Consider the following 13,735-nt stretch of genomic DNA (forward strand, 5'->3'; position numbering starts at 1 on the left):
GAGAAAATGCTTCTGGAACATGGCCATGACTCACAACCTCTGAGGATGCCTGCCTTGGATGTGGGCGAAACGTCAGGAGAGAATGCTTCTGGAACATGGCCATGCCTCACAACCTCTGAGGATGCCTGCCATGGATGTGGGCAAAACGTCAGCAGAGAATGCTTCCGGAACATGGCCATACCTCACAACCTCTGAGGATGCCTGCCATAGATGTGGGCGAAACGTCAGGAGAGAATGCTTCCGGAACATGGCCATACCTCACAACCTCTGAGGATGCCTGCCATAGATGTGGGTGAAACGTCAGGAGAGAATGCTTCCGGAACATGGCCATACCTCACAACCTCTGAGGATGCCTGCCATGGATGTGGGCGAAACGTCAGGAGAGAATGCTTCCGGAACATGGCCATACCTCACAACCTCTGAGGATGCCTGCCATGGATGTGGGCAAAACGTCAGGAGAGAATGCTTCTGGAACATGGCCATACAGCCCGGAAAACATACAACAACCCTGTGATCCCGGCCATGAAAGCCTTCAACAATACGAATATAAACAGAGTATATATCCCAATGTGGTGAAGTCCTTTATGGAGCCGACAATGAGAAAGTCGATACAAATCTACCCGATGATGATGTTTAAATCAAGAAAAGAATAGTTCCGCGCTATTTTGCATCGGGAATAAATATTGTGGATCTTGCAAAGGATATAAACCCCACTTGCCTAGTTTCCAACAGACCTCACAATCTCTGAGGATGCCTGACATAGATGTGGGTGAAACGTCAGGAGAGAATGCTTCTGGAACGTGGCCAGACAGTCTGGAAAATTCACAGCAACCCAATGATTCCGGCCATGAAAGCCTTCGACAACACAAATAATAATATTAAGAGTGAGCGTGCCAGGTCCCCAGCAGCGTCTCCGGCGAGTAAAGCCTTTGGCGGCTACAACGGCTGGCTCGGTGCCACTGAGCAAAATGCCTTCCGTGTGTTTTGAAACCGAGACCCTTTCGTCTGGGAGAGGAGCTTAGGCCCAAAGCCAGCAAAGGCGGGTGTCCCTTTTTCCCGGCCTTCTTTTCTCCAAGATCAACACTCCTTAGAGGGATTCATGGCTTCCAGACCTTGGACCAATTTGGTAGCTTCTAGCTATTTATTTATTGTGTCAGAAGCAAACATTTGGACTCTGTTATTTGGACTTTTTAAATTGAAAGACATAGATGGGATGTCTATGTCTTTTGTGGCCAAATTTGGTGTGATTTGGTTCAGTGGTTTTGTTATTTACTCCATGGGAAAAACGCACATTGCTGAATAGGCATGTCCAATCAATGAAAAAAATGTTTCAATTCTCGTTTCTAAAGTAGGGGGCGCTGGCACTTCGATATAGAAAGTATTTCCGATTTTTTTCGAATTTCGACTATTTCGAATATTTCCGAATATTTCCGAAAATTCGTAATGATTCTAAATGTTTCTAAATTGGCAGACGTGCATGCGCAATCGCCAAAAAAAAAAAAAAAAAGGAACGGGGGGGGGGGGACTTTTACAGGGTTCTCCCGCCCTCATTTCTTGAGCTATCCTCATCAACACTAGCCCCCACCTTTGCGTCCATCGTGAAAGCTTCTGATTGGTTGGGGAGCGGCAGCCATGTTAGGCTGCGCTAAGCTCCCATTCAAGGTAGGTTTCAGAAACAATTTTTTAAAAAAATATTTTTAAAAATATATTTTAAAAAATTGGGGGGAAAAAAATTAACGAAACATTAAGAGACAATTAGAGAATGGGCCAACAATGGTTTGAATTACATTGCTGGTTGCGCTGTGAGACAATGTCTCGGAATGCGTATCAAAAAACGAGAACAATCCGAAATAATTCCGATATACGATTCAAAACGATTTTTTGGACATGTCTATTGCTGAAATTTGGACTTTATTTTTCTAGGTTTTTTGATTGAAAGACATAGATGGGATGACTATGTCTTTTGTGGCCAAATTTGGTGTGATTTGGTTCAGTGGTTTTGTTGTTTACTCCATAGGAAAAATGCACATTACTTTTTATATATATACTAGCTGTGCCCGGCCACGCGTTGCTGTGGCAAAGTCTGGTGTTCTGGGAAAGAAAGTATTGAGGAATTGGTGGTAGTTAAGGTAAAGGGTAAACATTTTCCCCTGACGTTAAGTCCAGTCATGTCTTACTCTGGGGGTTGGTGCTCATCTCCATTTCTAAGCCGAAGAGCCGGCGTTGTCCGTAGACTCCTCCAAGGTCATGTGGGATGACTGCATGGAGCGGCGTTACCTTCCCGCCGGAGCAGTACCTATTGATGCACTCACATTTGCATGTTTTTGAACTTCTGGGTTGGCAGAAGCTGGGGCTAACAGTGGGGGCTCTCTCCGCTCCCCCAATTCAAACCTGCGGCCTTTCGGTCCAGAAGTTCAGCAGCTCAGCGCTTTAACACACTGCGCCATCAGGGGATATTATTTCCTAAAGGTTGTGAATATACAATATTTCTGATTGGTTTTTTTTTGTTTTGTCTGTTGGAGGCAAGTGTGAATGCTGCAATTAGGAAAATGATTAGGATGTAATGGCCTTGCAGCTTTAAAGCCTGGCTGCTTTCTCCCTGAGTGAATTTTTTGTTGGGAGGTGTTAGCTGGCCCTGATTATTTCCTGTCTGGAATTCCCTTGTTTTCAGAGTGGTGTTGTTTGCGATATTTTATGTGCTTCTACTGTCTGTGGCCCTAAGAAAACAGAGGATTTGCCAGTCTTTGATGATGGGAATACTTTGTTGGGAGGTGTTAGCTGGCCCTGATTGTTTCCTGTGTGGAATTCCCCTGTTTATTTACTGTCCTGGTTTTAGAGATTTATGAATTTAGCACCAAAATATCACGATATATTGAAAGCATTGACTACAAAAATGCGTTGGATAATCCAGAACGTTGGATAAGCGAGTGTTGGATAAGTGAGACTCTACTGTAATTACTACATAGCATTACTGCGTATGGAACTACTTTTTCTGTCAAATTTGTTGTATAATATGATGTTTTGGTGCTTAATTTGTATAACGATTACCTAATTTAATGTTTTATTGGCTTTTCCTGAATCCCTTCTTATTATCCAACATGTTCACTTATCCTGCCGGCCTGTTTATGTTGGATAAGTGAGAATCTACTGTATATTTCTCATCTTATATTATCTGCTTAGGACTGGATTATATGAGGCCCCTTCTTCACAGCTGTATAAAATGCACACTGAAGTGGATTATATGGCAGTGTGGAGTCAAGATAATCCAGTGCAAAGCAGATAATATAAGATTATAAATGGGTTATATAGCTGTGTGGAAGGGCCTTGAGTCTACACTGCCATATAATCCAGTGCAAATCTGATAATCTGTGGAAGAGGCCTAAGTGAGGCCTAAATCTGCGTGTCCCCGAACTGAATCCTGGCTGTCCTTTGGCTGAGTCGGTTGCTAGGCAACCAAGTGGGCAGAGATTAGCCCTCTAAACTGGCAGCAATTGGATAAAAAAAATATTGCTCTCCCTCTAATTAGGACTTTATTTTTCTTTTCTTTTTGTTGTATCAACCTTGAGGCGTGGATGATGGGTTGTATTGTCAAATTTTGAGGTTGGGGGGCCTGTACTTTTGTTGTTTTGTGAGTCGCCGTGATGCCATCACTCTTTTATATATATAGACTAGCTGTGCCCGGCCACGCGTTGCTGTGGCGAAGTATGGTGGTCTGGGAAATAAAGTATTGAGGAATTGGTGGTAGTTAAGGTAAAGGGTAAACGTTTTCCTCGGACATTAAGCCCAGTCATGTATGATTCTGGGGGTTGGTGCTCATCTCCATTTCTAAGCCGAAGAGCCGGCGTTGTCCGTAGACTCCTCCAAGGTCATGTGGGATGACTACATGGAGCGGCGTTACCTTCCCACCGGAGCAGTACCTATTGATGCACTCACATTTACATGTTTTTGAACTTCTGGGTTGGCAGAAGCTGGGGCTAACAGTGGGGGCTCTGTCAGTTCCCCCAATTCAAACCTGCGGCCTTTCGGTCCAGAAGTTCAGCAGCTCAGCGCTTTAACATGCTGTGCCATCAGGGGACATTATTTCCTAAAGGTTGTGAATATGCAATATTTCTGATTGTTTTTTTTTTTTTGTCTGTTGGAGGCAAGTATGAATGCTGCAATTAGGAAAAATGATTAGGATGTAATGGCCTTGCAGATTTAAAGCCTAGCTGTTTCCTCCCTGAGTGATTTGTTTGTTGGGAGGTGTTAGCTGGCCCTGATTGTTTCCTGTCTGGAATTACCTTGTTTTCAGAGTGGTGTTGTTTGCGATATTTTATATGCTTCTACTGTCTGTGGCCCTGAGAAAACAGAGGATTGGCCAGACTTTGATGATGGGAATCCTTTGTTGGGAGGTGTTAGCTGGCCCTGATTGTTTTCTGTGTGGAATTCCCCTATTTTCAGAGTGTTGTTCTTTATTTAGTGTTCTGATTTTAGAGATTGTATTCTGTTTTATTATACCACATTAATTTTTTTATATTCTGATTTTAGTGTTTTTGAATACTTGGAGCCAGATTGTATTCATTTTCACGGTTGACCGCAACACAATAATAATAATAATAATAATAGTAAGGATAGTAATGATAGTAATAATAATGACTTTGGTAATACATAGTGCTTCACTGCCTTCTCAGCTTCCTTTCTGGAAGAATCCTTTCTTGGGAGGTGATAGCTGGCCCTGATTGTTTCCTTTGTGGAATTTCCAATTTCCTTGCTTTATTTACTTTCTTTATTTCTTTATTACTGTCCTGGTTTAGAGATTATATTGTTCTGCATTATTCTATCCTAGAAATTATTTCATATCAAAGTAGAATCTCACTTATCCAACATTCGCTTATACAATGTTCTGGATTATCCAACACAGTCTGCCTTTTCATAATCAATGTTTTTGTAGTCAGTGTTTCAAATTCATTGTGATATTTTACTGGTAAATTTGTAAATACAGTACAGTAGAGTCTCACTTATCCAACATAAGTGGGCTGGTAAAATGTTGGATAACCGAATATGTTGGATAATAAGGAGGCGTTAAGGAAAAGCCTATTAAATATCAAATTAGGTTATGATTTTACAAATGAAACACCAAAACATCATGTTAGACAACAAATTTGGCAGAAAAAGTAGTTCAATACACAGTAATGCTATGTAGTAATTACTGTATTTATGAATTTAGCACCAAAATATCACGATATATTGAAAACATTGACTACAAAAATGCGTTGGATAATCCAGAACGTTGGATAAGCGATGTTGGATAAGTGAGACTCTACTGTATTTACTACATAGCATTACTGCGCATTGAACTACTTTTTCTGTCAAATTTGTTGTATAATATGATGTTTTGGTGCTTAATTTGTATAACGATTACCTAATTTGATGTTTAATCAGCTTTTCCTGAATCCCTTCTTATTATCCAATATATTTACTTATCCTGCCGGCCTGTTTATGTTGGATAAGTGAGAGTCTACTGTATATTTCTAATCTTATATTATCTGCTCAGAACTGGATTATATGAGGCTCCTTCTTCACAGCTGTATAAAATGCCCACTGAAGTGGATTATATGGCAGTGTGGAGTCAAGATAATCCAGTGCAAAGCAGATAATATAAGATTATAAATGGGTTATATAGCTGTGTGGAAGGGCCTTGAGTCTACACTGCCATATATTCCAGTGCAAATTAGATAATCTGTGGAAGAAGTCTAAGTGAGGCCTAAATTTGCCTGTCCCTTAACTGAAACCTGGCTGTCCCTTGGTTGCTAGGCAACCAAGTGGGCAGAGATTAGCCCTCTAAACTGGCAGCAATTGGATAAAAACAATTATTGTTCTCCCTCTAATTAGGACTTTATTTTTCTTTTCTTTTTGTTGTATCAACCTAGAGGCGTGGATGATGGGTTGTGTTGTCAAATTTCGAGGTTGGGGGGCCTGTAGTTTTGTTGTTTTGTCCACTGCCCTGATGCCATCACTCTTTTATATATATAGATAGATATGTCAGAAGTGAATTGAGGGTAGAGTTATAATGTACTTTAAAAACACACAAAGACAAAACTTGACATTATATTAGATTTCTCTTGATCAAAAGCTGGTCACTTGGAGTGCCTCTGGTGATGCTGTGAGAAGGTCCTCCATTGTGCATGTGGCGGGGCTCAGACTGCATTGTAGTAAGTGGTCTGGGATTTGTTTTGTCGTGGACTCCACTTTATAGCCCCATTTCTTAAGGTTGGCTCTGCATCTCGAGGTGCCAGAGCACAATCAGAGTCTGTGTGCCCAGGAGGGAGTTTCTCATCCAGTCTCAGCCACTGATCAAAATTCCGGGTTTTAACCTGCCACTTTTGGACTCTGGCTTGCTGAGGTTTTCCTGCAAGGATCTCTGTCAATCTTAGAAAGCTGTTTCTTGCTTTAAGGCATTGGTGTGCTGGCTGATATCCGAACAGAGGATGAGCCAGAGATGTCACTGCGTTGGTCCTTTCATTATTGGCTGCTACTTCCTGACAGATGTCAGGTGGTGCAATACAGGCTAAACCAGTAACCCGGGACGGGCTTGGTTTCTTCCCGAGAGCCTGAGATAGGGCTAAGGATCTATACCTCTCCTGAGGCACTTGTTGGGACACAGAGGGCGGAGCTAAGGAAGGGGGCGGGGCCTTCTTCCAAGAGCCTGAGACAGGGCTGAGCCTCTATACCTCTCCTGAGAGGCCTTTTAAGACTAAAGACCAGAGCTAGGGGTTGGGGCGGGGCCTCCTTCAAAGAGCCTGAGATAGGGCTGAGCCTCTATACCTCTCCTGAGGCGCTTGTTAGAACACAGGGACGGGGTATAGAAGCTGAGCCCTGTCAGGCACTTGGGAAGAGGCCCCACCCCCTCCTCTAGCCCCGCCCCATGTCCTGGCAGGCACCTCAGGACAGGGATAGAAGCTCAGCCCTATCTCAAAGCTCGTAACTCCCTCCATCCCAGTCCTGGCCTACCATTTGTGGCCCCGCCCACCTCCCCCTCCCAGCCTTGCATCTTGGACTAGGGGAGAGGCTCAGCCCCGCCCTCTTGAGCAGGAGCCCCGCCCACCCCTCTAAGCCACGCCCCCTTTCCAGGGGGCAGCAGGCCAAATAAGTTTAAACAGTACAATTTCTCCAGTGGTGTGGGGTGTAGTAATCCTGTGATAATGCAACATGTCTCATTGACGGCCACATCTAGAAGTGACTTTTATCATTTCCAACACAATAAAAAAAATTGTGCGTTTCAGTGTATGTGTTACTTACTTGTCGGCCGGACGTAAACCTTCAACTTTAAGCAGGGCTTATCGACTGGGTTTGGTGGGGTGGCCGCTGAAAGAAACAGAGAGTGAGAGAGAGATTAGGATAAAACACATCTTTGTCAGGCCAAGATGGACACACAATACCAACTGGAATCAGACAGAAATGTTCTTTTCCAAACTATTCAGTTTGTTTCCAACCCTAGGTCACTGGAGCAAACAGCGCTCGATATCTCAGAATGGAGGGACCATAAACTAGAAAACAGTAAATTTTTGCCTAACATAGCTTTGCCTCTGCATATAATAATATATAGCCTTTATATAGACAATATAAGCACTTTGTATGAACCAAAGTAGTATGTGCAACACAGAGCCTGTGCCTCTCCTTTCTTGGGGGCTGGTGCCTTTCTCCAGGAAGTTCCAAAGGGAGAAGAAAGCTCAGAGTAAACAAGTTAGGTCATTGGTATCATTTGTGCCAAGTAGGTGTGGAAGGCGAGGAAGACCCTCAGCCATTGGTCAGTTTTAGATAAGCCGGGATATAAAATTCTTTGTTTGCTACGCACATGTTGCGACGGCCATTTGCATGGTACGGACCCACTGAACCATCTAGATGGCTTTTGAGGGCCCCTTTCCTTACCTATAGTCTTATGAGATCGTCTAGATGGTCTTTGAAGGTCTCTTTGCTTACCTATAGTCCTATGAAACCATCTAGATGGCCTTTGAGGGTCCCTTTCCTTACCTATGGTCTTATGAGATCGTCTAGATCAGGGGTCCCCAAACTAAGGCCTCTATCCTAAACTTTAGACTTAGGGTTGACCTAAGTCTGAAACGACTTGAAGGCACACAACAACAACACTCCTCATTTTGGACTATTTCATCCTAGTCCGGCCCCGCAACAGTCCGAGGAACTGTGAATCGGCCCTTCACTCAAAAAGTTTGAGGACCCCTGTGATGGACATATTTGGATTTTTGTGAGCTCGATATCCATCAAGAGGTATCTCCGCTGACCCCATGGAAGGGTCGGGTTTGCCGTTTGACCCGCCTATGTCAGAGGCACCGTTTAAGAGGCTTAGGTGCCCAGGTCCCTTCCGCATGAATGCTCCGAGCGCCTCGTCTTTGATCATCTGCCGCGACCAAAGCTTCCGAGCGAGCGCCCAAACATCCTCAGACACGTCCGGTTCCCACCCCAATAAAAACCTGCCAAGGCAAATGACATGCTTTCGGCGGGCGTTCTGTCATCCCGAGAGAAAGGTTGGTTGGCGGCACGCAGGCCGAGAGAAAGCGGGAGCAAAAGTCCGCCCGTCTGAAAAGGAGGGCTGGGTGGGAACGCTTCGGGGCGTGAAATCCGCCCGGATTAGGGCCCCCGGTCCGGTGGGGAGAACAATAGGAGGAGAATGAAAACGGGGAGCTGGATCTGAGAAGATGGGTTTGGAGCCCACTCCGAAACGGATCCGATTTGACAGCAGAGCAGGGGACATCCTGTCGGAAGAAAAGGATGCCGTTTCCTGTCCCAGTGGCAAGCGAGGCTGACATTTCATCCTTCCATCCCTGCCTTCGCCCGTCCACAACTGTTAGAAAAACGTCATCCCTAAAGAAAGGCTTTCTCACATCAAACCAACCATCTTTCTCCAGGTGGTGGCTGTTTTCGGTATTCGGGGACGGCAGATGTTTCTAATCCGTTTTTAGAGTTTTGTCAGAGGTATGGAGAAAATGCGGTCTTGTTTCCTTAAATGTGTTGTTATTTTATGGATTGTTTGGCATTGAATCTTGCCGGGTGTTGCAAAGCCGCCTAGAGTTCCCTCGGGTGAGAAAGGCGGGGTAAAAAATGTTGTAAATAAATAAATAAATAAAATATAACTCTCTGTGGAGTATTGGATTGAGTGTTGGACTAACGTCAGATACCTGGGTTAGAGTTCCCACTCAACTACAGAAACCCATTGGGTGATCTGGGGCAGAGCCGGCCCTGGGTAATTTTCAAGTGTAGGCGAACAGAATTTTGCCCCCCCCCCCCAAAACCAATCACTGAAAAATAAAAGCGTTGGATAAGTGAAAATGTTGAACCGGCTCTGATCTGGGGCAAGTCACACTCTCTCAGCTCCAGAAAAACCCTGTGATTGGTTTGCCGTAAGTCGGAAAAGACTTGAAAGGTACTAAGGGGCAGAGTATACTTCAGTGTTTAAACTACGGCCGCGGTCAAGGAGTATAGCTGTAGGATGGACTTCTCAGTGGCCTTCGATACCACCAACCATGGTATCCTTCTGGGCCAGTGCTCTGGGATGGGGCTTGGGGGCACTGTTCTACGGTGGCTCCGGTCCTTACTGGAGGGCCGTACCCAGATGGGGACTCCGACTCTCTGGCCAGTGGTTTGTGGGGTCCTTCAGGGTTCAGTTCTGTCCCACATGCTGTTTAACATTTACATGAAACCGCTCCCCGGTGGGTGCTGCAGCGATCCAGGGGGGCAGTGATGGCACCTATTAGGACACGGGGGCGGGGCCAGGGGAGGGGCGGGGCCTCTTCCCAGGTGCCAGAGACATGGCTGAGCACCTGAGTCGCCTGTAAGGACACACAGGGGGCGGAGCTAGAGGAGTGGGCGTGGCTTCTTCCCAAGAGCCCGAGACAGGGCTGAGCCTCTATACCTCTCCTGAGGCGCTTGTTGAGACACAGAGGGCGGAGCTAGGGAAGGGGGCGGGGCCTCCTTCCAAGAGCGTGAGACAGGGCTGAGAATCTATTCATCTCCTGAGACTCTTGTTGGGACACAGAGGGCGGAGCTGGGGAAGGGGGGAGGGCCTCCTTCCAAGAGCTTGAGATAGGACTGAGCCTCTATATCTCTCCTGAGAGGCCTTTTAGGACTAAAGGGCGGGGCCTCTTCCCAGGGTTGAGCCTCTATACCTCCCCTGAGGCGCTTGCTAGAACACGGGGGCGGGGTATAGAGGTTCAGTCTTGTCAGGCACTTGAGAAGAGGCCCCGCCCCGTCCTCTAGCCCCACCCCGTGTCCCGGCCGGCGCCGCAGGACACAGATAGAAGCTCAGCCCTGCCTCAGAGCTCGTAACTCTGTCCATCCCAGTCCCATGACGCCCACCTCCCCTCACAGCCCTCCATCTTGGACTAGGGGAGAGGCTCAGCCCCGCCCTCTTGATCAGGAGCCACACCCACCCCTCTAAGCCACGCCCCCTTTTCAGGTGGTGCTGAGTAATCAAATAAGTAAGCCAAATAAGTTCGGGAAGCACTGGCCTGAACTCTCTCCCTAGAAGTCAAGATGCGGCTGTCGTACTTACGTTGTATCAGGAGTCAAAATGATCAGAAAAGGATATAATGCTAAGTAGTGGAAGGGCAAAGAAAACAAGCAGACTGTCCTGAATTTGCAAGACCTGAGTGTGATAGATGTCTGGAGAATCTTAAAGATCTATCATTCAGAGTTGATTTTTTTTCGTGTCAGGAGCAACCGGAGTTGCTTCTGGAGTGAGAGAATTGGCCGTCTGCAAGGACGTTGCCCAGGGGACGCCCGGATGTTTTTTTGATGCTATTACCATCCTTGTGGGAGGCTTCTCTCATGTCCCCGCATGGAGCTGGAGCTGATAGAGGGAGCTCATCCGTGCTCTCCCCGGGTGGGATTCGAACCTGGCAGCCTTCAGGTCAGCAACCCAACCTTCAAGTCACAAGGCTTTTATCCCCTAGGCCACCGGAGGCTCCCAGAGTTGACTTGATAGCAAATGACAGCACTACCAACCCACATTCAGCACAAACACAATATTGGGTTGTGGTGTATTTTCCGGGCTGTATGGCCATGTTCCAGAAGTATTTTCTCCTGGCATTCCTCATAAATGTGGGCAAAACATCAGGAGAAAATACTTCTGGAACGTGGCCATACAGTCTGGAAAACACACCACAATCTTGTGATTCCGGCCATGAAAGCCTTCGACAACACATAGACACGTACGCCTCCACTGAGGTGTTAAACAGACTGATTACAAAATGGAGTCCTGAGTCTGAACATGCTCAGCACAATCACATGCACCTATTTGCTAACCTGTATTCTATGTGTATGTTGACTTGCCAGTTTAACTGTATCTCTTTGCTGTGGGAGGGGTTAGACTAGATGGTCCTTGGGGTCTCTTTCCAACTCGAAGGCTCGAAAGCATTGCCAAGCTCCTCGGCAAAGGCGGGCAGCTGTTCCCAGGACATAACAATATGGTTCTCGGTGTCTTGCTGAGATATTGATCCCCGACAATAGAGAGGGGTTGCTTTTTAATTCCTGCCCCCCTTTCTACCGCTTCCAGCCCCAGCGAGAAGGGCAGCATTGTTGTTGGAGAAGACACAATGCGACGGAGATGTCACCTTTCTTTATGGGGCTTTCTCAAGGGGGAAATGGCCTCATTTACATAGCCACACCCCCTCTCATTTGCATATTGACCCAGGGGGTCTTTCTCCTGGCACAAAAAACCCCGGACCCCAGGAAACTGGTCTGAAGAAAGAGCCGGACAAAGGCCAGCGGGAAATTCAATGGCGTTGGATGCTGGGCTAGAACTTGCCCCTCTTCCGGATACTTCATTCCGTTCTTCATCTCTCCCATTGTTCCTGTCATCCTCTATTCTGTATCCCCTGGATGTATAAAAGCTTGGGAATAATAGGCATGCAACTCCCAGCATCCCAGCGGCCAAGGTGATCCCAGGAGTTGTAGTCCGAAACTCTAAATCTCGTCTGCTCTGGTTGTGTTATTGTCCTGGGTCCTTAGTGGGGAGCCGCTTTGGGTTTTCATGGGATGGGGGTCAGGCAAAGTTGCATCTCATCCTTCTCTCTGTTTAACTACTAGGCATGTCCGATCGATGAAAAAAAGTTTCTAAAGTAGGGGGCGCTGGTGCTTCGATATAGAAAGTATTTCCAATTTTTTCACCCAAAAATTTCGGATATTTCCGAAAATTCGTAATGAATCTAAATGTTTCTAAAATGGCGGACGCGCATGCGCAATATGGCAATCTTCCATGTGGACGCAGAGGACATTAGCCCCCACCTTTGCGTCCATCGTGGAAGCTTCTGATTGGCTGGGGAGCGGCAGCCATGTTAGGCTGCGCTAAGCTCCCATTCAAGGTAGGTTGCAGAAACAAAAAATTTTTAAAAATATTTTTAAATATATATATTTTAAAAAATTGGGGGGAGGGGGGGAATTAACGAAACATTAAGAGACAATTAGAGAATGGGCCAACAATGGTTCGAATTACATTGCTGGTTGCGCTGTGAGACAATGTCTCGGAATGCGTATCAAAAAGCGAGAACAATCCGCAATTATTCCGATATACAATTCAAAACGATTTTTGGACATGTCTATAAACTACTACAATGACTGTTTCCTACATAAAGTGAAATCAGGCTTGGAAGAAGAGGACGAGAAACGAGAGGAAAGAACATTGACCATTTGAGATACGCTAACGACACCATACCCCTAGCAGAATGTTTCAAAGGCTTGGGTCTTCATTCCATTGAAGCAGGGAAGGATTTGGCAGAGAAGAGCTCAGTCAGAATCCGTGTTGAAATGAAACGGATGATTTCCCTACCTTCATCACACTGTTGAATATCTATCAGTTGGACTCAGTATTCTTTCAGTTCATTTGCCATCACACTGTAGAGCAGTGATTCCCAAAGTGGGCGCTACCGCCCCCTGGTGGGCATTGCAGTGATCCAGGGAGGCGGTGATGGCACCTATTAGGAGATGGGGCGGGGCCAAGGGAGGGGCGGGGCCTCTTCCCAAGTGCCGGAGACAGGGCTGAGGAAACAACAGGAAAAACTCAGCTGCTCTCAGGACCTCAAGATTGAACTTCAAAGACTCTGGCAGAAACCAGTGCAGGTGGTCCCGGTGGTGATGGGCACACTGGGTGCCTTGCCAAAAGATCTCAGCCGGCATTTGGAAACGATAGACATTGACAAAATCACGATCTGCCAACTGCAAAAGGCCACCCTGCTGGGATCTGCACGCATCATCCGAAAATACATCACACAGTCCTAGACACTTGGGAAGTGTTCGACTTGTGATTTTGTGATACGAAATCCAGCATATCGATCTTGTTTGCTGTGTCATAATAAAATAAAAGTATTACAGCTGGACAACATCTAAGAAATCTCACAAAATTTCGCATCTGATGTACATGGATGACCTGAAGCTGTATGGGAAAACGGAAACTGAAATCCAGTCTCTGACCAACACTGTCCGAATTTTTAGCACTGAAAACTGCATGGAGTTTGGTTTGGACAAATGCGACTGTCACCTGGTATGGCGACATCAATGATCCAAACCTTTTCCTTTTCCACAACTGTCAGCTCTAGTTTGCAGTGCGGTTTTCTTGTACTGAAGTTGTTGTTGTTGTTGTTATTATTATTATTATTATTATTATTATTATTATTATTATTATTAGGGACTATGGTAATTTAAAATGGGGTCAAAGAGCCTTCATTCCATTGGAAGAGGGCAAAAG

The 13,735-nt window shown here is 45.8% G+C and overlaps 1 protein-coding gene across 1 annotated transcript in view; it reads right to left on the reverse strand.

The window, feature by feature from the left end:
- Positions 1–13,735, reverse strand: part of efna2 (ephrin A2) — a 40,487-nt gene that overhangs the window by 12,601 nt on the left and 14,151 nt on the right. Inside the window, exon 2 of the mRNA XM_062959543.1 lies at positions 7,279–7,344. Coding sequence (XP_062815613.1) covers positions 7,279–7,344 — 66 coding nt within the window. The remainder of the gene's footprint in view (positions 1–7,278; positions 7,345–13,735) is intronic.

This window comes from Anolis carolinensis, unplaced genomic scaffold (genome assembly GCF_035594765.1).
Source record: "Anolis carolinensis isolate JA03-04 unplaced genomic scaffold, rAnoCar3.1.pri scaffold_7, whole genome shotgun sequence".
Lineage (NCBI taxonomy): Eukaryota > Metazoa > Chordata > Lepidosauria > Squamata > Dactyloidae > Anolis > Anolis carolinensis.